The 21,011-nt window shown below is 46.3% G+C and overlaps 1 protein-coding gene across 3 annotated transcripts in view; it reads right to left on the bottom strand.

Moving 5' to 3' along the window:
• Positions 1-21,011, bottom strand: part of LOC100474691 (serine/threonine-protein phosphatase 4 regulatory subunit 1) — an 82,419-nt gene that overhangs the window by 25,784 nt on the left and 35,624 nt on the right. For 2 of the 3 annotated variants that reach the window (XM_034639998.1, XM_034640000.1), the window contains exons 4-7: positions 14,622-14,728; positions 14,059-14,202; positions 13,198-13,340; positions 4,529-4,675 (exon numbers count right to left, since the gene is read on the bottom strand). In XM_034639998.1, coding sequence (XP_034495889.1) covers positions 4,529-4,675; positions 13,198-13,340; positions 14,059-14,202; positions 14,622-14,728 — 541 coding nt within the window. The remainder of the gene's footprint in view (positions 1-4,528; positions 4,676-13,197; positions 13,341-14,058; positions 14,203-14,621; positions 14,729-21,011) is intronic. The other variant, XM_011220128.3, reaches the window with a different exon arrangement.

Here is a 21,011-nt window from a genome sequence, read left to right as displayed (position 1 = left end):
TTGAGGCCCAAATAACCCAGATTCTAAAACATAAACATAATTAATTCTAAAACAAAAACATAATAGGAAAAGAAAATTGCTTATAATAGTCCTCTTGAATACAGATATGAAAATGAACAACAAAATGTAATAAACAAATGATGGAGGAGGGAGCACTCTTCATGGTGGAAGATCAACTTGAACCATCAACGGACCCCATACTAGTAGGTGGAAGTCTGATGAAAAGCACACTCACAAAGTCTCAAAGTGACTCCCCTTCTTATGTCCAGAGGGGAGAGCAGTACATAAAAACTGGGCAGACACCACCTCTATCTCTAAGTCACCAGTTAACGACGGCCAAAGTCAGAACACACTGGTCTTGGGCCTCCCGCTGTGACACATGAGAGCACGTTTCTTCACCTTTCTTATATCTAATCACGAGGAAACATCAGATAAACCCAAACTGGGAGACATTCTACCCAAGAACTGGCCTGCACTCTTCCAACAGGTTAATGTTACAAAATTCAAAGGCTCAGGATGTGTTCCAGATACAAGGAGACCAAAGTGTTGTGACAATTCCGTGCATTGTGTGATCCTGGACAGGATCCCGGACAAATGACAACATCCACACGTGAACTTTGGATGAGATATTAGCACTGTATCAAAGTTAGACTCCCTGATTTTGATCAATGTGCTATGGTTAAGAGAGTATTTCCTCGTTTTTTGGAAATACACACTGAAAAACTTGAGACTGAATGGGCATAATGCCTCCAATTTCCTCTCAAATGGCTCAGAAAAATACATATACATACGTGTGTGTGTGTGTGTGTGTGTGCACGTGTGTAAGGAGAGAGACTGTAATAAACTACGAGAGTACCTGGACAGAGCGTATACAAGAGCTCAAGAGTTTGTTCCTGAACATTTTCTACAAGTTTAAAATGAAAACAAAATGAAAAATCACCCCCCCCAATTTTTTAAACACTCCCACTCCCCCCCTCCCCGCAGAAGAAAAACAGATGGAAGGAGGAAGTGGGGTAAGGACTCCCTGTCTCTGAGGCCTTAGCAGAAAAAGGTCCTGGGTTAGCAGCTCACCCACGACTCTCCTTGGAATCTGCACACAGCAAACAGGAGGGAAAAACACACTGACTGGCGGGAAAGGGGGGAGGGGAAGGGAAATTATCCCCACGACACGAAAAGGCTCGTGTCTTCCGAGCTCGGAGGACACATCTCTCTGACCTGACTCGAGGCAGAGTTGTACAGAGTGGTGGCCACAATAAATGAGCACGCAAAGCTCCCGTATCCAGGGTAACAGGCAACTGAAGAGTGCCCAGTATCTGTCTACCCCTCTCCATCTGCCACACCCATATGACCTTATTACTACCCGTATAAAACAAATCCAGAATCATTAAAAGCCAGCCAGCACACCAAGTGACAAGAAATGATATTTGTGTGGTCCTGGGAACTACTTGCACGGAACGACGATCTTTACTTAGTTGCTTGGAGCCAACGATTCTTTATAATACAGAACCACAACATTCTTTTTAAATAAACACACAAATACAAATGAGCTTAAAAATAGGAATGACGACAAAAAATGAGGAAGCCTTAATGTGAAAACGTGTTGAGAGAGAAAAATAGGCTTCTGACAATTAGTTATAATCTCAGAATGCTAATGGCCTTCCTGCAAGCAAGAGGAATTATAATTGGTCTCTGGTGGCCTGTTTATGCTGTCTAGATATAATTACAGGATGCAGTGCTTCCAGTTTTTACCGATTCATTCATTCAACAACTAACATTTATTTAGTACTGACTGGGCCTGGCACTGTGCTGGGTGCCGATGGCGGAAAGACACCTGTGTTTAGAAGCTCACACTTCTGAAGGAGAAATAAACAAGTCAAGTTCACAATTCGATTGCTAAATGACAGAAGACAGATATGAAGCCAGCCTGCTGACTGCATGAAGGAGGGAGTCACGGATGCTGTCTGCCATCTACAGAGAGATTTCACAAACCAAAATGCGCATGTCTGTGAGAAAGCAGGCTATAAGAAACCAGCCTATAATTTACACTGCAAAACTCAATTTAAAAATGCCCAGGCCGTGTCTACGAGGCTACCTCTGATTTCCCCAATCAAGCATGCACTAGGGTTGTTGGCGCCAGAATCAACTGATTGTAACCCCCAACAAGCATGAAAAGGCGACAGCACAGGCGCACATCTGCCTACGGAGGCGCACAGGCTCCTCCGGGCGAGAAGCAATCCCTCTGGAATCGCACTGTTCTGGGAGGGTGCGTGTTTACGGACGGTCGGCTGTAGCAACATTCACACCACGTGGCTAGAAAGAAAGCCCAAAGCAAGCGGCAGGACTGGCTTCCCTCCTCACCCATTACCCTCCTCACCGGCACATGGGGATACCCACCGTGTTTGGGGGGTCATTCACAGACCTGCTGGCAACCCTGCCCTCCTCGGGGAGCTCTCCAAACCACACATGGGGGCTGCTTCTCCTTGAGGAATGAAAGCCACTGTCTCTATCCATCCTCTCATTTCCTAGCTAATGAGAACAGTGCCCTCTGCCCTCTGCACATCCAAGGGGTGAGACCCGTCCAGGACCCCACCCCCTTGGCCTTGGGGCTCCAGGAAAGGAACACAGGCCAGCTTCAGAATCCGACCAAAGCATGCAGGGACCTGACAAGGCACCCCGACTCCTGCTTCCAACAGGGCTCTGTGGGGAGAGAAGTGGAGCTCCTCCAGAAACATCCTGAAGCGCAGGTGCACCTCAGCCTGAGCAGGGTTCGGGAGACTAGTTGTTCTCGGCAGCCACATCTGGGAGCTTACACATTCAAGGAATGACACCAGCCACTCACTTAGAATGAAAAATACAATTTACGTGAACTAATTTGCTCTGTAAGTGATTCGTGGACATAGCTTTTTGAAGGCTTGCTATATTTTTCCAAATATTTTCACCAGAAGAAGAAAAAGAGGGAGGAGGCGGAGGAGGGGAGAAAAAGAATATTGCTGGCAAGAACGGAGTGGCTGAAAACAGAACAAAATAAAAATCATGCGAAAATGCCCTGAGCATTCTTTTTCATGCTATTATCAGTCTTGAGGGATAAGATATTTGGTTGTCGGTCGTAACCTTGGAAACTTGCCTAACCAACTTTCCAACAAAGAGGAAGATCTAGCTGGCAAAGTTCACTGCTCAACTGCCAAATATTCCAACTAAATGATATTATCCAGGTTCATTTTGCAAAATAAATTTAATTTCTTATAGGGAAACTTGAAATTTATAAAAGAACCCTGGAGAATATGAATTTTAATAATCAATTATTCTTCAGCCTGATTCATCTTATAAACATACGGAATATGCAAAACCTTAAATTAGTTTAAAAAGCCAGCCCTGTAACTCATAGTTGAGGAAAACTTTTACATAAATGAAGAATAATTGCCAAATGCTCTGATGCTATAATATAATTTTTTAGCTCCGCGCTCTGTTTCCTCACTTTGAAAAAGAATTCCTTTCTCCGACGTCATTCTTTTCCAACCAAGAAAACAATTCTCTCCTAGATCTTATTGTACTCATCATAATGAAGGCTCATGATTTTTTTTTTAATCTTTATGCATGATTTTCCTAAAATGCTGAAATAATCCTGAGTCTTTACTTCTGTAAGAGAAACAGAGGGGGCTGTTCTGAGCAGCACCGTCTGCATGGGTCAGTGGAGGGGAGCAGCCACAGAAGACAAGATGTCCACGGATGACCTTCCCTTGGGCCCCAAAGGAGAAGGCATGAGGACAAGCCGGGGGGTCTGTGTCTGGAGCGAGACATGAAAGCTCCCACTGGCCCATCAGCAGCTACTTTGTGAGCGAGGGTTCCAGGAGCAAGTAGGAAGTTCTTGACTCTACAGTCACTTGACGACGGGTACAGAATCTTACAAACCTAAGGCAGCACAAAATTAACTATTAAACGAATAAGAAATTTAGTGTTTGTACTAGTCCTTTAACTGCACACCTTTAACTGGTATGAGCAGACGCTTCGATAGGGCACATCCCAAACAGCTGTGGACATTCTGGCCACACCTGCACTCTTGAGAGTGGACTCTCATATCTGCTCCAGACCTACCCAGCGCCGTCTTGTCCTAATCTATACACAGATACCCATGCCCACTGGGTTTTCTTGAACTGCTCAACCACAACCTAAAATCATCGCCCATACTAGACTGGGTTCTGTACTCTGGGAAACAAGGCCCAGGATCCCAGTGGGTCCAGAGATTAATTTATCTATAAAACTCTGCATCTTGCCTCACCTCGGCCTAAACCACTTTGATTTCAACAGCTTTGCCATCTTAAAACAACTGGTGATCTAAGGATAATCACTTCCAAAACATGCTCAGATCTGAAATGTGAACTCTCTCTGACCAAGGCCACATCACCAGCCGCCTGGTTTAGGGGGAAGTGCTGGCCAACACTGAACACATGTAATATCCCAAGTCATGCACATCCCAAGTTATGGGACAGCCCATCAAAGTGTGGGGCTGTCGCTCCCTAGACAGACTCACGTTCACAGCTTCTGCTTTGTATTCATCATCACTGTCCGGGGCAGAGAGCGCCAGCAGGACTGGACACACTTTGTTTTCAATATCATGCTGGGAAATTAGATCTTGTTCCAGAAGAATCAAGAGCACTTCCTGACTTGATTTTCTAACCTAGAAGAGGAAAAAAAGGCAAAAGGTAAAACACTGAATGAGCTGAAATGCTCTCAGGATCCAGACCAAACTCCCTGAGCCGAGCACCAAGCTGGCCCTGTCTCCTGACACGCGTGAACCACACAGGGCGTCTGGCCCCCCATGTGTACTTCCTTCCCGAGGCCTCAGAATACACCGCTCCCTCTACCGGGCCGGTGCCCACCATTCCTCTCCTCTCGGGCCAAGCATCCCGTTCCCTGGAACCCCAATTCAGGTCATGTCCCCCATCTGTCCTCCAACGGTGCCTCCCCGGGGCCCCCCTGGCTGGGACCCCAGATTTCTGCAAAGGCACACGCACACACATCCACAGAAGGCCGCGGGGCAGGGGCCCAGAGATGAGCCCTGACGAGGCAGGACTCGGAAGCGTCCTCGGTCCAGAGAAGAGGGGCGAGTGAGCACTACAACGCAGAGGGACCGCAAGAAGCTGGATAGAGACCATACGTGGGGAGATGAGAGCACAAAAAGTCCAATTTACAGAGCAAGGAACGGAAGGTGCCAGCATCGCAGTGACACTAAAGCAGGGAAGAGCGTGCACACAGACAGCAGTCACAGAAGCAGCCACCGAGGCATGCTGACGTGGAAGCTTCCAAGCCAGTGACACGACGAAAACAGTCTTTTAATAAGATCAATCCGGCAGTGGTGTTCCAAGTCAACTGGAGGCGGTGAAGGCTGAGGGGAGAGGGCAGCCAAGTAGCCACTGCACCGGCCCTGGTGGGAGGGACGGGAGGGACACTGAGGAAAGGTGATGCCCCGGCGGTGTTAGCAGGCTGGGGTGAGAGGACGCCGTGTCCGACCAGAGGCAGGGGAAGTCCTCAGGAACTCGGGGGCATCAGATACTTACTGAGCCCCTGGCACATGCCAGGAGCAGAGGACATGCAAGGAGCAGAGCCCAGGAGGCCAGACCCATGGGCCGCCTCGCCACGTGACGCTGTCCCAGGTGGCAGCATGGGGAGGACGCGGCAGGCAGGGGCAGCAAGGGAGCAGGGCCTCAGCTGAGGACATGGAGCACAATGTCAGAGGCAGTCAGAAGCTTTCTGAGGGCAGTGGGGTGAAGGGTGGACCCCAAACGTTATGTGTACCTCCAATCTTTGGAATCTTTGCATGTGACCTTCTGTGGAAAAGGGGTCTCTGCAGATGTGACTGGGGGTCACGTTAAGGACCTGGAGGTCATCTGGGATTACCAGGGTGACCCTAAGGGCAATCACAAGTGTCCTTATAAGAGAAAGGCAAGGAGAGAGGACAGACAGAAGAGGAGTAAACACAGGAAAACAGAGGCAGAGGCTGGGGCAACGCAGCTGGAAGCCTAGGGGGCCCACACCTCCGGAAACTGGAGAGGCAAGGAACAGAGTCTTCCCTGGAGCCTCCAGAGTGAGCGTGACCCAGATGATACCTTCATCTTGGATTTCCAGCCTCCATAACTTGAGAGAATAAACAACGCAGAGGGACCCCAATTTTGTGGTGCTTGGTTATGGCCGCCCCTGGGTACTGTTACGGCAAGCAAGGAAAGGGGAGAGGACACTGGGCTCAAAGATAGGAGATGAGCCCTGGGGACACGGGGCAAGTCAGGTGACAACACCTCAAGCACCTCAAGGCTGAAGGGCCAGCTGGGGTGGGGCAGGGCCAGGGCCTCTGGGAATCACGCCACCGCACTGGAGAGCCCCAAAGGTTGGGAGGTAGCGGAGTGACAAGAGCAGACACAGCTTCAGTGAGGGTGACAGCTAGAGGCCTCAAACTGCAGGAGCGGGTGAGGGACTCCCAGGCAGAGATGCTCGGCCGAGGCATGGATTCGGGGGCTGGGGCCCAGAAAGGAGAGGGGAGGTTTGAGAGATGCTGCCAAAGAGAGCTGAGCTCGTCACTAGAGAGGATTCTGGAAGACCAACTATGACCCTGGGGTCTTTGCCTCAGGCCACCAATCACCAAATGGAAAAAATGGAAAGGAGCAAGACTGAAGGTAAAGAGAACTGGGGTGGGTGTCTGAGCTTGGGGGCCCAATGTGATGCAATGGAGGCCTCAGGAAAACCACCGGTGGTCGGTGCAGACTCGTGAACTCCAGAGGCCTGGGGGAGAGAGAGCCACATGCATGTGGCTCTGCCCCAGCCCCCCGAAGCACATGAGAGCACCAAGGGAATCCTGGCACAGTAAGAAAAAGACCAGACCACACTGGAGTGCGGATAAGGGCCAGGGCCAGTGCCGGAGCCTCGGGAAGAGCAGAGCAGCAGGAAGGGAAGGGGTGGGGGGACACCTCGGTCACCCACAGGAGATCCTGCAGTGGTTTCCAGGTGCACCCCATCTGCCCTCTGCAGTCACTGGCTGGGCCCGCTGGGGCCAGGGACTGAGCACTCTCTGAGCCTCGGCTCCATGTCTGTAGAAGTGCACAGTGACAGTACCTGCCTCCCAGGGCAGCTGTGGGGTGACACGACCTACAGACACGAAGGGCTCAGAACTGTGTGTGGGGTGGGGCACCTGGGTGGCTCAGTAGGTTAAGCGTCTATCCTTCAGCTCAGATCATGATCCCAGCGTCCTAGGATTGAGCCCATGACTGGGGTTCTCTGCTCAGCAGGGAGTCTGCTCCTCCCTCCCCGTCTTTATGCTCTTGTGCATGCATGCTCTCTTTCCCTCTCTCCCCCTCTCAAATAAATAAATAAAATCTTAAAAAAAAAAAAAAAGAACAGTGTGTGGGGTCCAGTCTTCCCTAAATGAATCCTGCTTTACTGTGACTACAATCATATGACTAGTTGCCAAAAAAGGGATGTAAGAGGTAAGACGATCCCAGCCCATAGGGACCTAATGCTGAGCTCCAGGAGGAACAGGGAACATGTCCCCATCACCAGTGCATCCCATTGGCAGGGGAGACCAACGCTAAATGTCTAGGAGGCAGCCAAGAAAGGTTTCTTCAAAGACCCAAAAGTCGTTAATGGTGACAAATGGTGCAAAAAAAAAAAAAAATCAAGTAAAGGCAAAAAAGAAGTCACTGGATAGATAAATTGTGGGAAGAATATAAATGCAATACCATCACCCGGTTAAAATGAATGACCACGAGCTCTCGGTATCGATGTGGATAGATCTTAACAACAGAGGGATAAAAGCAAGCGGCAGAATGGAGAGCACAGTCTGATGTCATTTATATAAGGTTTTAAAGCACCTAAAACAAGACACTCTCTTATTCAGGGCCACTTACACAAGTGGTGGGACTATAAAACTCTGGATGGGAAGGACACCCCGGGGCTCACAGCAGTGGTTTCCTACAAAAGGGGAGGGAGGGAGAAGAACGGCATGGGGAGGGCACAGCACAGTTTTACCCGTGTCTGCATCCTATACATAAAAAATTAAACAGCTCTAAAGCAAAATTACAAAAGTTCAACATTTGTTGAGTGAGTGTAGTAAGTATATGGGCATTTATTACACAATCCTCTCGTGTAATTAAACCATTTCATAGCTTTTAAAAAATCAAAACTAATTTTGAAGCCGGGGATGTACTGTATGGTGACTAACATAACATAATAAAAAATCATTTTAAAAAAATCAAAACTATTTTTGAAAAAATAAAAACACCAGATTTCATAGTGAGGCGAGCTGAGTCCACGGCAAAACCCCTCCGTGCTGCCTCTGGGGCCATTGGCTGCAGTGCAGCGAGGTGCCGCCTGGCTGGGAGCCCATGCAGGGCAGAGGCTGCAGAGCTCTCTCCTTCCAGGAGCCTGGCAGTGGGGCAGAGAGCGGCTGTGCACTCAGAGCAGAGGCCAGGGCACAGAAGGTTGAGGGAGACGGAGGCACGATGAAAATCAAAAGAGAAAAGCCAATGAGTGAGACTGGAAAAATAAGCCCGCTCTGAGACAAGAAGATGGGAACAAAGAGGGAAATGAAGACATCGCACTGAAGAGGGGCTGGGACCCCCGGGATATAGAAGGCAAGTAGCTGAGGACAGCTGGAGAAATGTGGCCATACTAGCAATCGGAGAGTGGACAGCGGCCTCAGTTCCACAAGGCGCTACTAAAACCCACCAGGTAACAGGCCCTGTGCTTGGTCACAGAGATAATCAAGTAGGACACAGTTCCTACAGTCAGTGCTCAGAGTCTAACATGGGAGAGAAAATACTAGTCACAACAACCAGAAGAGCCTGGGAGGTCCCAACACATACACCCGATGAGGCTGGGGAAACCGGGCCTGGCATCCCGGGCTCCCTCGGCAACTCGGCAGTGCCCCAACACACACACCTCATTTCTCTGCACCGTGGCTCCCGCACCTCTAAAACAAAGAGGAGTGAACAAGCATGCCCACGCTTCTTAGGAAGAGTCAACAAGATAACCTCGCTAACCCTGGAGCATGGTACATCACACCCTGCGAGCTCGAGCAACGGTAGCCGTTAGCAGTACCAGCGACCATGGTAACAATATCACTATCGTGCCTGATTCTGTGATTTCATACCTCCCAAGAGTCACCACGAAGCGCACTGGCCCTGAAGATGACGCACAGTCCCTGATGATGAACAGATGCTCGGCCGACCCGACCCACTCCCACAGGCAACAGAATCTGAGCCTTGGGTGTGATTCGGAATCCTACCTCCTCAGGGAGCCTGCAGCACCCCCACAGGGGGAGGTCTAAAAGGCCTGACCTCGCTTAAAACGAGGCAGAGGTGGACAGGGAGGCGTCTGGAAGGAGCAGGGCTGCCAGCACGGGCAGAAGGGAAAGGACGCACAGATGTGGAGACGTCGCGGCGGGACAGGAACAGGACTGGGACGGGACGCACAGCCCACGAAGCAGTCACCTATGCCTGAAGGCATTCAAGTCTGAGGGAAGAACCTTCCAGAAGATCGGACTCTGCCATAGTTCTGTGTTTAAAGGTAACAGGAACGGAGAAAAGGGGGTGTACCCAAAAGAGTTATGTTTGTTATGGAAACAAAGGCCCAGCTGGGAGTGGGGGGTGGGAGAAGGGAGGATTTCCATCACCCCAGGCTGGGGCTCAGGGAACCAAAGGAAGTGTGCGGCAGATCCACTCGTTCAGAGACTGGGTGAAGATGGAAGGCCTCTATTTTCTCACTGAAGCAAAAGGCAAGGTTACCCATTTGGTATACGGCAGGCCAAGGTGCAGAGGCTTGATGACAGTGACAAAGGTCTGAAAAAGCTGCCTTGGATAATGTGAGACCAGCTGAAAAGGGACGAGCGGAAGGGTAGGCAGGCAACGCTGTGAGTCCAGCTGAGATCAGAATCCATAAATCTGCGATGGCACCAATCCATGCACAGCAGCAGCTCCCACCCCCACCCTGCCCCACACTCAGCCTCCGGGACCGGGAAGTCTGCGCGTTGTGGGTGGGCGGGCAGGCAGAGCCAGAGTGGCGGCGGCACTGTCAAAAGGACAAAAATCATCGGGGGTGCGGATGGGGAGGCCAGACAGGGGAGGCTGAGGGAGGGGGAGGCCAAAGCGGAACAGGAAATGAAGGCAGGAGGACAGGGGAGGCGGAAGCAACAGGCCTCTAGGACCGGAAGGCTCAGGGTGGTGGCAGAGCGAGGAGGGACAGGAGAGAGCCTGGGGTCCAAATCACAGTTCCATCCCCTTTCCCTTCTGGAACCAAACAGATGGCAATGATATATGACAAAGGTCAAGGAAATGTCAAGTTCTTTTTGACCCAGTACAACCTCATCTTCAAGAATATATCCAAAGGAAAAAGAACAGCCAATGGAAGACTATAACCACATCCTTTATAATGCTCACTGCACCCACTGCACCAAAGGCTGAAAGAAAGCTAAGCATTCAACAAAAGTAAAAATACGAAGATTATGAAGATGTACAATGTCTGCTATATGGCGGTGAGCTTTTGGGGGCAGGAAATCTGTCCTACTCATGTCTTTATCCCCAGCACACAGCACCACGCTCGGCTCATAATGGGCACTCAGAAGCCGTCGGAATAAATGAATGAATGGGAGAAACTGCATCGCATTATGATTAGACCCATGTGGGAAAAAATGGAAGCACCTGAAGAAGGAAATGCAAAAATAATCAAAATACTGACATTAGAGTGGAAATAAGAGGACTTTCTTCCTTATTTGAATACTACATTTAATCATGTCACAGTGTAAGAGCTAAAGTATTCGTTCTTTAAAAATGCTTAGATTAAGGGAGAAATACAAGCCAAAACTATAGAACTTCTTGAAAACAATAACAATGAAAACTTGGCATATCATTAAAAATTATAAATACAGGGGCACCTTGGTGGCTCACAGTCAAACATCCAACTCTTGATTTTGGCTCAGGTCATGATCTCAGGGTTGTGAAATCGAGCCCTGCGTCCCGCTCCGTGCTGGGCGTGGAGCCTGCTTGGGCTTCTCCCTCTCCCTCTCCCCCTCCCCCTGCCTCATGCTCTCTCACGCTCATGCTCTCTCTCTCTAAAAAAAAAAATTATAAATACACTCAGCCTTTGTATACATCCATTCCCACAATAACTCACAGAAATAGAAAGGCTGCAAGGCAACAATTTTAAAAGGATAAAAGAGCAGAAATAACCCAAATGCCTATCAATAAACTATGCTACGTCTCCCCAGTGGAGTATCACGCTGCTGGAAAAGGGGATGGGGAGGCTCTGCCTCGCTGGCTATGGACTGATCTGCAGAATACCCTGGACAGCAGGGAAAGCAAGGGACAGAGCATCATGCACGGTACGCCACCTGTACCTGAGAAAGTGACAAGGGGGTGCAGAACACAAGGACACGTACATACGTGCTTCGAGTTATCTGTATTTTTTTAAAGGAAGAAGAAACCAACGACTGGAAAAAATGGCTATCTACTGGGGAGGAAGGGAACAGATGGGGGGGGTCGGGATGGAAGTCAGATTTTTCTTTTCTTTTTTAAAGATTGTATTTACTTATTTTAGAGAGGAGGAAGGGGTAGAGGGGGAGGCAGAGGGAGAAAGAGAATCTCGAGCAGACTCAGCACTGAGCCTGGAGCCTGACGTGAGGCTCGATCTCACGATCTAGAGATTGTGACCTGAGCTGAAACCAAGAGTCAGACACTTAAACAAATGAGCCACACAGGCACCCCAGAAGCCAGATTTTTCTGAATGTACTTTGTTTTACAGTTTTGACTTGGAATTATGTAAAAACATTTTAAATAATTATAAGTCTAAATTAAATAAAAATGTAAAAGCTAAAGCAATTCCCAAAAATAAAAAATAAATGAGCCTAACTGTGGATCAAGTTGGCAGCTTGGGCACAAAGAGAAGGGTTAATACAAGTGACTCTGAAACAGAGTCTCATTAATATTAATGTTAATATGACTGTGCATCTCTAGTGGGAGACAGCCCCAAAACAAAAAGAAAGGCAAAGAAATCTCAAACCATATTCAGTTATCCTACCAGACTGTCAGCAACCACACTGCCAGCAACCATACTGGTATTTTTATTTTGAACACACACAGACACATTAATGCCATTAAGAAGCGAGATTTATACTGTGTAAAAAAAAAAAAAGTTATGAATATAAAATCAAATAAAAGCCCTATAATCGTAAATTTGATTTTGGAAATATCAATACAAACTCTTGGCGAAGAATTTTGTAATGAACAGATAAGGCTGACAAAACCCAAACCCAATACAATGCTCACATGGCTTTTGTGCTTCCTGATCTGATGCAGCAGGAAACACAGCAGCACCTAAAAAGGATTCTCACTACACTGCACAAAACTCTGAATCTGACCAAGCCTCTAGACTTAGCTAGCAGTTCAGAGGAAGTACTGGGAATAGAGGAACATTTCAAACCATACTATGAGGATGTGATCAGCCAGACCCCAAATGTGGGGCTCCTCTAGGCTAGTGACCTGGTTTCCTAAAGCAGGGGAGTAAACAGGAGGATGAACGATTAAAAATCAAGAGAGATTTAAGAGGCACATCAACCAAATGCAATGTGGACCTCCTGTGCATTCTGATTTAAAGAGACTGCCCGAAAAAAAAAAAGATTTCTGAGAAAACTGGAAAAGTTTCAACAATGACTCGAGATTAAATGATATTAAGGATCTAATGATAATTTTTATCCGTGTGATAATGGGATTGCTATTATGTTTTTTAAAAAGTGTCTATATTTCTCAGAGAGTAATATTAAAGCATTTACGGTTAAAATGACATGGTATCTGGGAAATGCTTTTATCTGGGTTGGATTATCTCAAGATAAATGAAAACAGACTGGTCAAATGTTAATGACGGTCGAAGCTGGGTGTATTCATTTGGACATGGACATTCATTTTAATATTCTCTCTACTGCTGTGTGTTTGAACATTTCCATAAGAAGAAGTTAAAAAAAAATAAATAAAGGAACTATCTCATGATAATAAGAGTGAGTGCTGTCTATCTGCCTGTGTGACTGGAGGAACCGGGCACACACAGATCTTTTGTCCTTGAATCGCTTAACTCAGAGAAGCTGTTCTCGGAATTATGAACATCAGCTAAAATAAGACTAAGGAGAATTTGCTGCACAGATCTTCAGGTCACAATTTTTCACACCTGGTTGTTTGGATCCGTGAGGTACCTCACTACAATTGGTGTGAGATATTCAGAGAGCACCACTGGAAAATTTGATCTGTTTTCTTGTAAAAAAACAGCAATAGGAGGAATCTGTTCCATCAGCTCAGTCCGCACTGTGGGCTCTGCAGCAAGAAAAAATCAGAAAAGAATTATATAAGAATAAGCCAAGCATCTTATAGAGTATATAGTGATAGTTTCTAGCTTTTCTTACTACAATACTTCATCAAGGAAATTAGACAAATGCAGTTTAAAAATCACTTCCCGTTTAGAGTATTTATGCTACAGACAGGCTTAAAAAGCTAATAAGCTATCTGGCAATATAAAAACATAAAAGGAAGAGAGAATGACAACTCTATTATAACAAGCCATATATAAATCGAGGAGGGAGCAAGGAGTCTGCATGCTGGGCCAGCGTCCAAAAGCCATTACAACTAGTGGCGTATACGCCAGACCTATGGGTTGTACTTATTTAAATCCCAGCCAGAGTGTATACATTATCAATAATTCTTTCATAAAGGCACTCCCCCACAATCCACGCATCCCAATTATTTCTAAGGCAAAGCATTAAACAAAAGAGCGGCTCTAGCTCCAATATACCACATTAAATTTAACACAAATATATAATTGCTTCAGCACTGTAAATGGTGACTCATTTACAAAGAGAATCCATTTAAGGACTCAAAACATACACTTGGGCCTTCTAAAAGCATTGTGTCATATTCATATGAATATTTTAAATGAATACGGGAGCTACGTGGAAGGCTTATTTTTCTATTTTCAGTTAAAATGATCAAAATCTAAAGCAAGCGTAAGATTTCCGAAATTTCTGAAGCTGTTCACCAATCATTACAAGTGGGGGGGGGGCTGCAGGGCAGCTGTCAGTACTGGCAGCTCCAACACCCGCTCGTCTCACTCCTCTCGCCTGTGTGTATGGGGGAGGAGAGCATGGGAGGGACATCTTCCTGTCTCCCGCACAGCAGTGTGCTTCTCTCCCAGGACAGCAATCATGGAGAGGCAGAAAGAGAAAGAAAAATCAAGATTAGCCTACAAAGATCATAGGTGAGGGAAACTAATGACTGGGCTTGTTCTAATCCGAAAGACTTCTTTTGATTTGGTATTTCTTAGCAACCAACAGGCTGGCAAAACTCATGAACTACAAAGGCCTTAACTGCCAGGGCAGATAGCATTCATGGCCATTAGTCATTCTAATTTTCTAAAACTAAGGATAATTTGATGCCAAATAAGACACCCATTCTTCATGACAAAACCCATTCATGCTTAGACACTGCTTAAAATGTATTGATTAACACACAGGTTTTCTTTTTAATTCACTATCATTGGTTATACACAATTTCTTGGAAATATACAAGTAAAAAATAAAAGTATACAATCCTTGTACAAACCTGCATCTTCTGCCAATCTGACCACGATCTCCATTACCGTTAAGAAGTCCTCCTCATTGTTACTGAAGTCCCGGAGAACATCGAGCAGCCCTCTGGCAATAATCTGACTGTGGAGACAAGAAACGATCCACACAGTTACAGGGGCAACACGGACTGCCGCTGCACTAATTACAAGCATCGTGTTCAGAGCAGGTAGTAAAACCAGTGAACAAAGGAAAGTCAGCGACCTCCGTCCAGAGGGAGGAGAGACCATCCAAAGATGGTCCATACAATGTCGGTCACCATCATATAGAAACCAGACCGGTACCCTCCAGCCTGGTGGTCACTGGAGGTTGAAACTGTCCACTTGGGACTAGAGAAAACCCTTTTTCTCCATTTCTGATTGATTCTTCAGGCCTAGATAGACTCGGAACACTGTCCCCATGACAGTGGGAGGGAACCGAGTGACCAAAAATGCAGAAGGAGAAGGTCCAAAGAGGCATCCTGATGGCCACCTCAATCTCGAACGGCTTCTACCCACTAGCTGTCAGTAGAATCCCCCTGGATGCCCCCCACCCCATGACGGGACAACTAAAAACATCTCTAGATATTGCCACAGGTCCACTGGGAGCAAAATCAGCCCCGGTTGGGAACCATCTCATCAGAAGATTAAAGGTACAAAGGGAACCCTCTGTACTAGCTTTGAAACTCTTCTATAAATCTAAAACTGCTTCAAAATAAAGTTTAAAGACAAAACAAAACCAAAGACAAAAAGAATAAATAAAAAGTCAAGAAGAGGTACTGCTACACCCACTAGAAGAACTACAATTACAGGGCGCCTGGAGGGCTCAGTAGGTGGAGCATCCAACTCGATCCCAGGGTCATGAGTTCAAGTCCCACGTTGGGCGTGGAGCTTAGTTAAAACAAAATTTTTTAAAAAAGAAAAAAATAACTAAAATGATAATAATAATACCTATGCCTGCAAAGATCTGGGACAATAGGAACCCACAGACATTGTTGGTAGGAATACAAAATAGCACCATAATTTAGAAAACAATTGGCAGTTTCTTAAAAGGCTAAATATACGTTTATCATTTAACCCAGCAATTCCCTCTTAGGTATCTATCCAAGTGAAATGAAAACACATGTCCACACACAGACTTGTACACAAATGTTCGTATTAGCATGATTCACAATAGCCACGAAATGGAAAACACGTCAATGTACCTCTACCGGGGAACACAGACACAAGACACCAACTCTACATACAATGGAATATGACTCAGCACTAAAAAGGAACCCTAGGGGTAACAACAGGGATGAATTTCAAATGTATTTTACTAAGAAAAAGAAGCCAGAGAGAAAAGACGACATACCACATGAATCCATTTATATGAAATTCTAGAAAAGGCAAAACTTAAGCCTCCAGAAACAAATCAATGGTTCCCTGGTCAGGAGTGAGGAGGGAGCAAGGGACTGCTGGCAAAGGGATGAACAAGTAAACAAGGGAATGACAGCAACGTTCAAATGTGACTGTGGCTGAGGGCCGCATGACTGTTTATATTTACCCAAACTCATCTCACCGGATGCTTCAGATGGGTGAATTTCACTGCAGGAAAAATATGCCTCAGTAAAGCTGTTTTAAACAAAGACATTAATTAGGGGAAAATCACTGCGATCAGCAGGGCTTGAAGTGGTGGCCTGGAGGCCTCGGGGCACAAAGGGGACAGGCACTCCTGAAAGCCTTTCTGCAACAAATGGAAAGGAGCCCCTGCCTGCCTCTGCCTGCTCCTCCAAGCCCCTGACAACCCAGAGACAAGACGCATCATTTCTGGCTATGCATCAGAATTAGCTGAAGCCGAAAACCCACCTTGATTTGCAGGAAAAGACTAGAAATGTGGAATTCAAAGAAGTAGTCTTTTGGCTCAGCACACTACAGGAAGAAATCCATCAATTCAAGCCTGTCCACGGAGAGACTTATACCACCCCTGGGATGAAAGGTCGAGATGTGGCAGCCAGGAGGTTTGGGAAAGACGAAAACAGACACTAAAAAGTCCCTGATTACATTTCACCGGACCACGTTCAGGTCGGCCTCCCCTGGGAAATCAAACAACTAAGATCCCCAATCTGCTTGTAGGGCCATAGAATGGATAGACAGATCTGCATCCAGCCTCAAGTGGTCACAAGGGACCTGCCCTCTTAAGGAAAGTGAGGAGAGGGGTAAGAGAGGGCCCCCTGAAGCAGGGAGGGATGAATCCATTGCAGTGAATACAGAACGTGAGCGAGCCAAAGACTTCAACAAATCAGTGCTTTGGCACCAACACTCTGGAAAACCTGGCTGCTTTATGGAATGACCTGGAGAGGTCATAGTGGATAAGCAGAGCCCAGAAACATCAGCCTCAATACTTCTCAGTGTCAGCTATGCTAATGAGAAGAAAGAAGAGAGAATGACTGTGGGTGATTGAGAAAAGCATTAGAAATTCTAGGTTAAATGAGATAATGCAAGGGAAGCTCGTAGCATGGTCCCTGGCCCATAGTAAGCCCCGTAGTGTGTCAGCCATCAGTACTACAATATAAGCAAAGAGGTGCAATCAAATGTCTACCCAAGAGGGAGGCTTAAATAAATTATATCTATATAATAGCATTCTATATAGAAGTACTTTTAAAGGTACCTGTAGATATGCACTGACTTAAAAGATGTTCCTAAAAATTCATGTAAATGAAAAAACATGGTGAAGAATTTTATACAATATGAGCCCATTTCTTAATACAAATTGTATGTGTGTATATATGTGCAATACATATGGTCGTATATACGTACCCTCACGTAGGAAAAAGTCTGGAACCACATATTACCCTAGCCATAGTGGGGGGAGAAGGGAAACTCTCACTATTTTAACTTCTGAAATTGCTAAATGTTTCAAGTATGTATTATTTTTGTGAATTTTTTAAAGTATAATAAAGATGGTTCAATTTTATGTGGCAATGTTCCCTGGCAATCTTACAACGGAAATTACCCCTTGTGTCTTTGTCCCTTCCTTCCTCACCCACTTGTGCAATCATTACCATGAGTTTAGCTCAATTAAGTAGCCCTAGACTCAGGGCGAGAGATGAGCAAGTTCCAGAGCCTGCCCTGAAGAGCACAGTTTAGACCCCGATGTAGGCAAGAAAATTGAAGATGATGAACAGTGACAAAAGCCTTAAGAAAGAGAAGAACATGGGGGAGTGGAATGTGAGAATGAGCAGGAGGCAGGCAGAAGGACAAGGAGGGGGAGGACATCGGACCCAGATGCGGGAGTGACCAGACAAGGGCTTTAAAATAAGTGTGATTAATATGCTGAAGGTCTCTCGGAAGATTCGGGCATGCTTGGGCAGTTAAGGAATACAGGAACCCTCTGTACTTTCTGCTCAATTTTTCTTGAAATCCAAAATCGCTCTCAAAATTAAAGTTTATTAATTAAATTTAAAAAATGAAAATGAAATAAAGACTGTTTCAGACAAAAGCTGTGAGAATTCATGATAGCAGTCTTGTACTATCGAGAATTGTTAAAGGAAGTCCTTGCAGCAAAAGGGTGCCAGAGGAAAACGGGCATTTTACAAAAAGAGGTAAAAGGCACGAAAGTGGTACTAATGACGGTAAATATAAAAAATATTTTTCTCATTTTAATCGCTTTAAAAGACAGTTGCATATCTTCAGGAAATAAAGTAACAAGGTATTGTGGGATGTATAACGTGCATGGAAGTAAAATGTAGAAAAACAACAGCACAGAAGATGGGGAAGAGGCCACAGAAGTCCACGGAAGCATGCACTGCACTCCTGGCCAGTCTCACACTGTACCTTGCACTGCATGCACAGTGGTATCGTCTCATCTGAATATATGTTGTAATAAGTTAGAGAAGTATATTATAATCCCTAGAACAACCCAATAACAATTTTTCAAAGGGGACGTAACTAATAAGCCATAGTGAAGATACACTGGAATCCTAAAAAAGAAAAATAAAGTCCATAGGACAAAAAAAAGTGGTTTTTTTATTTCAAATAATGAAATATCAAATAATATGAATAACAATAAAATAAAAATAGCAAGAAGAGTTGAATCAATAGAAAACAAATAACAAGATAGTAGATGTAAACCAAACCACAACAACAGTCACTTCAAACGTACATGATGTAAACGTTAAAATGAAAAGGCAGAGATTGTGAAACTGGGTAAAAAAGGAAGACCCAACTATATGCCTTCTGTAATAACCACACTTTAAATATAAGACATGGGCAGGTTAAAAATAAAAGTATAGACAGAAATATATCATACAGTCAGTAATCAAAGGAAAGCTGAGCGTATATATTAAATTCAGAAAGGAACAGTACTAGGGACAAAGACGGACATTACACGGAGACAGACAGATCAACTCATTCAAGAAAACAGGACAATACTAAACATGTATGCACCCAAGATCAGAGCTTCAAAATATACAAAATAAACTGTTAGAACTGAAAAACAGAAAAATCCAAAATTATAGTTGCAGATTCCAATATTCCTCTCTCAGTAACTGACAGAACAGGTACACAGAAAATGAGTAAGGAAACAGAAGACCTGAACAATATTCTCAGCCCACTTATCCTAATTCACATTTGTAAGATACTCTACCCAAAAACACGAGGATACCACATTCCCTTCAAGTGGACCTGGACCATTCACCGCCATAAAATAATTCCAAAAAACTCAAAAGAAGAGAAATAATACAAAGTATGTTTTCTGACCACAGAAGACTTAAACTCAGAATAAAATAACAGAAAGATACATGGATGGGAGGAGTCCAAGATGGCAGAGGAGCAGGAGGCTTAATTTCGTCTGGTCCCAGGAATGCAGCTAGATAGCTATCAGACCATTCTGAACACCTACAAACTCAACTGGAGAATGAAGAAAAGAATAGCAGCAACTCTAAGAACAGAATAGCCACCACTTTCTGCAAGGAACCCAGTTTAAAACAGGAGTTGAGCTCCAGCTCGGCGTTCCAAGATGGCGGAGGAGCAGGAGACCTAAAGTTCGTCTGGTCCCAGGAATTCAGCGAGAGAGCTACCAAACCATTCCGAATACCTATGAATGCAACTGCAGAATGAAGAAAAGAGTAGCAGAAACTCTATGAACAGAAAGGCAACCACTTTCTGCAAGGACGAGAAAAGATGGAGGAGGAGTAGGTGACACTTTCTCAGCTGGTCCGAGTCAAGCTGGATATCTACCAGACCATTCTGAACACCCACAGAATCAGCCTGAGACGCAGGAAGATACATCTGGATCTCTACAAATGAACATCTCCAGTGCTGAGTACTGAGGTACGAAGTGGGGAGCTGTGAATCCGAGCACAGATATAGAAAGATAAAGGGAAGGGGGAGGGAGCCTCTGCGCTCATGCGCCGGGAAGCGATAGCCCCTTGTGCTGGGGAGCGGGCTGGACTCTCAGACCAGCACCCGCAAGAGAGCGGACTGAGACAGTGAGCGTGGGAACGCCCGTGTCCAAACTGAAAACAGGAGCTCCCAACTGCACACTCGAACTAGAGTGAAACCGAGAGCTCAGGAGTACAAGCGCGACCAGACTGAAAACTGGTGCTCCAGAGCACAGGCGAACCAGACTGAAACAGGGAGCTCGGGAGCTCAGGAGCGCGCGGGGCGGCTGGCGGGNAGCGCACGCGGAACGGCTGGCGGCTGGCGGGTTTAGAAACACAAAGGACAGAGACGCACGGCCCTGGATGTGAGGGCTGGGACGCCGGGTGTGGGGCGCACAGCCCAGGATGCTGCAGGGTTGAGCAGCACCAACAGAAACAGAGTTAAAGTGGCCAGAACATCAGTGGAGAACGGGCCGCGATCCCTCCGTTCTGTGACAGAAGCTGAATTTCGGCCGCTGCTGCTCTGACTCTCAGAAGAGGCACAGCAAACCGCCAGGGAAAGCCGCCAGAGAACAAAAGCCTGGAAATACTGGCTCACAGGGTGCCCATCCCCATCCCCCCGTCGCAGGGGACACGGAGACTCTACCCAAACAGGGTTTCCTGAGTACCGGAGCGGCAGGCCCCTCCCCCAGAAGGCAGGCTGAAAAATCAAGAAGCCCACAACCCGGAGCGCCTCAGTGGCGCAGTCACCAAGCACCTGTCTTCGGATTAGGGTGTGATCACAACGTTCCGAAAAGGAGTCCCTCATCGGGCTTCTCCACCGGGAGCCTGCTTCTTCCTCTCCCACTCCCCTGCTTGGGTTCCCTTTCTTGCTGTCTGTCTCTCTCTCTCTCAAATAAATAAACAAAATCTTTAAAGGAGAAGCCCACATCCCTAAGATCTCTATAAAACAAGGGCGCACGGCCCGGGTCCCAGTCATTAATTTGGGCTCTGGACGACCCCGCAATCTCTCCTCATCAGAATGAC

This window comes from Ailuropoda melanoleuca, chromosome 13 (assembly GCF_002007445.2).
Source record: "Ailuropoda melanoleuca isolate Jingjing chromosome 13, ASM200744v2, whole genome shotgun sequence".
Classification (NCBI taxonomy): Eukaryota; Metazoa; Chordata; class Mammalia; order Carnivora; family Ursidae; genus Ailuropoda; species Ailuropoda melanoleuca.
Note: the sequence above shows the minus strand (reverse complement) of the source record. Positions and strands in the feature narration are given on the sequence as shown.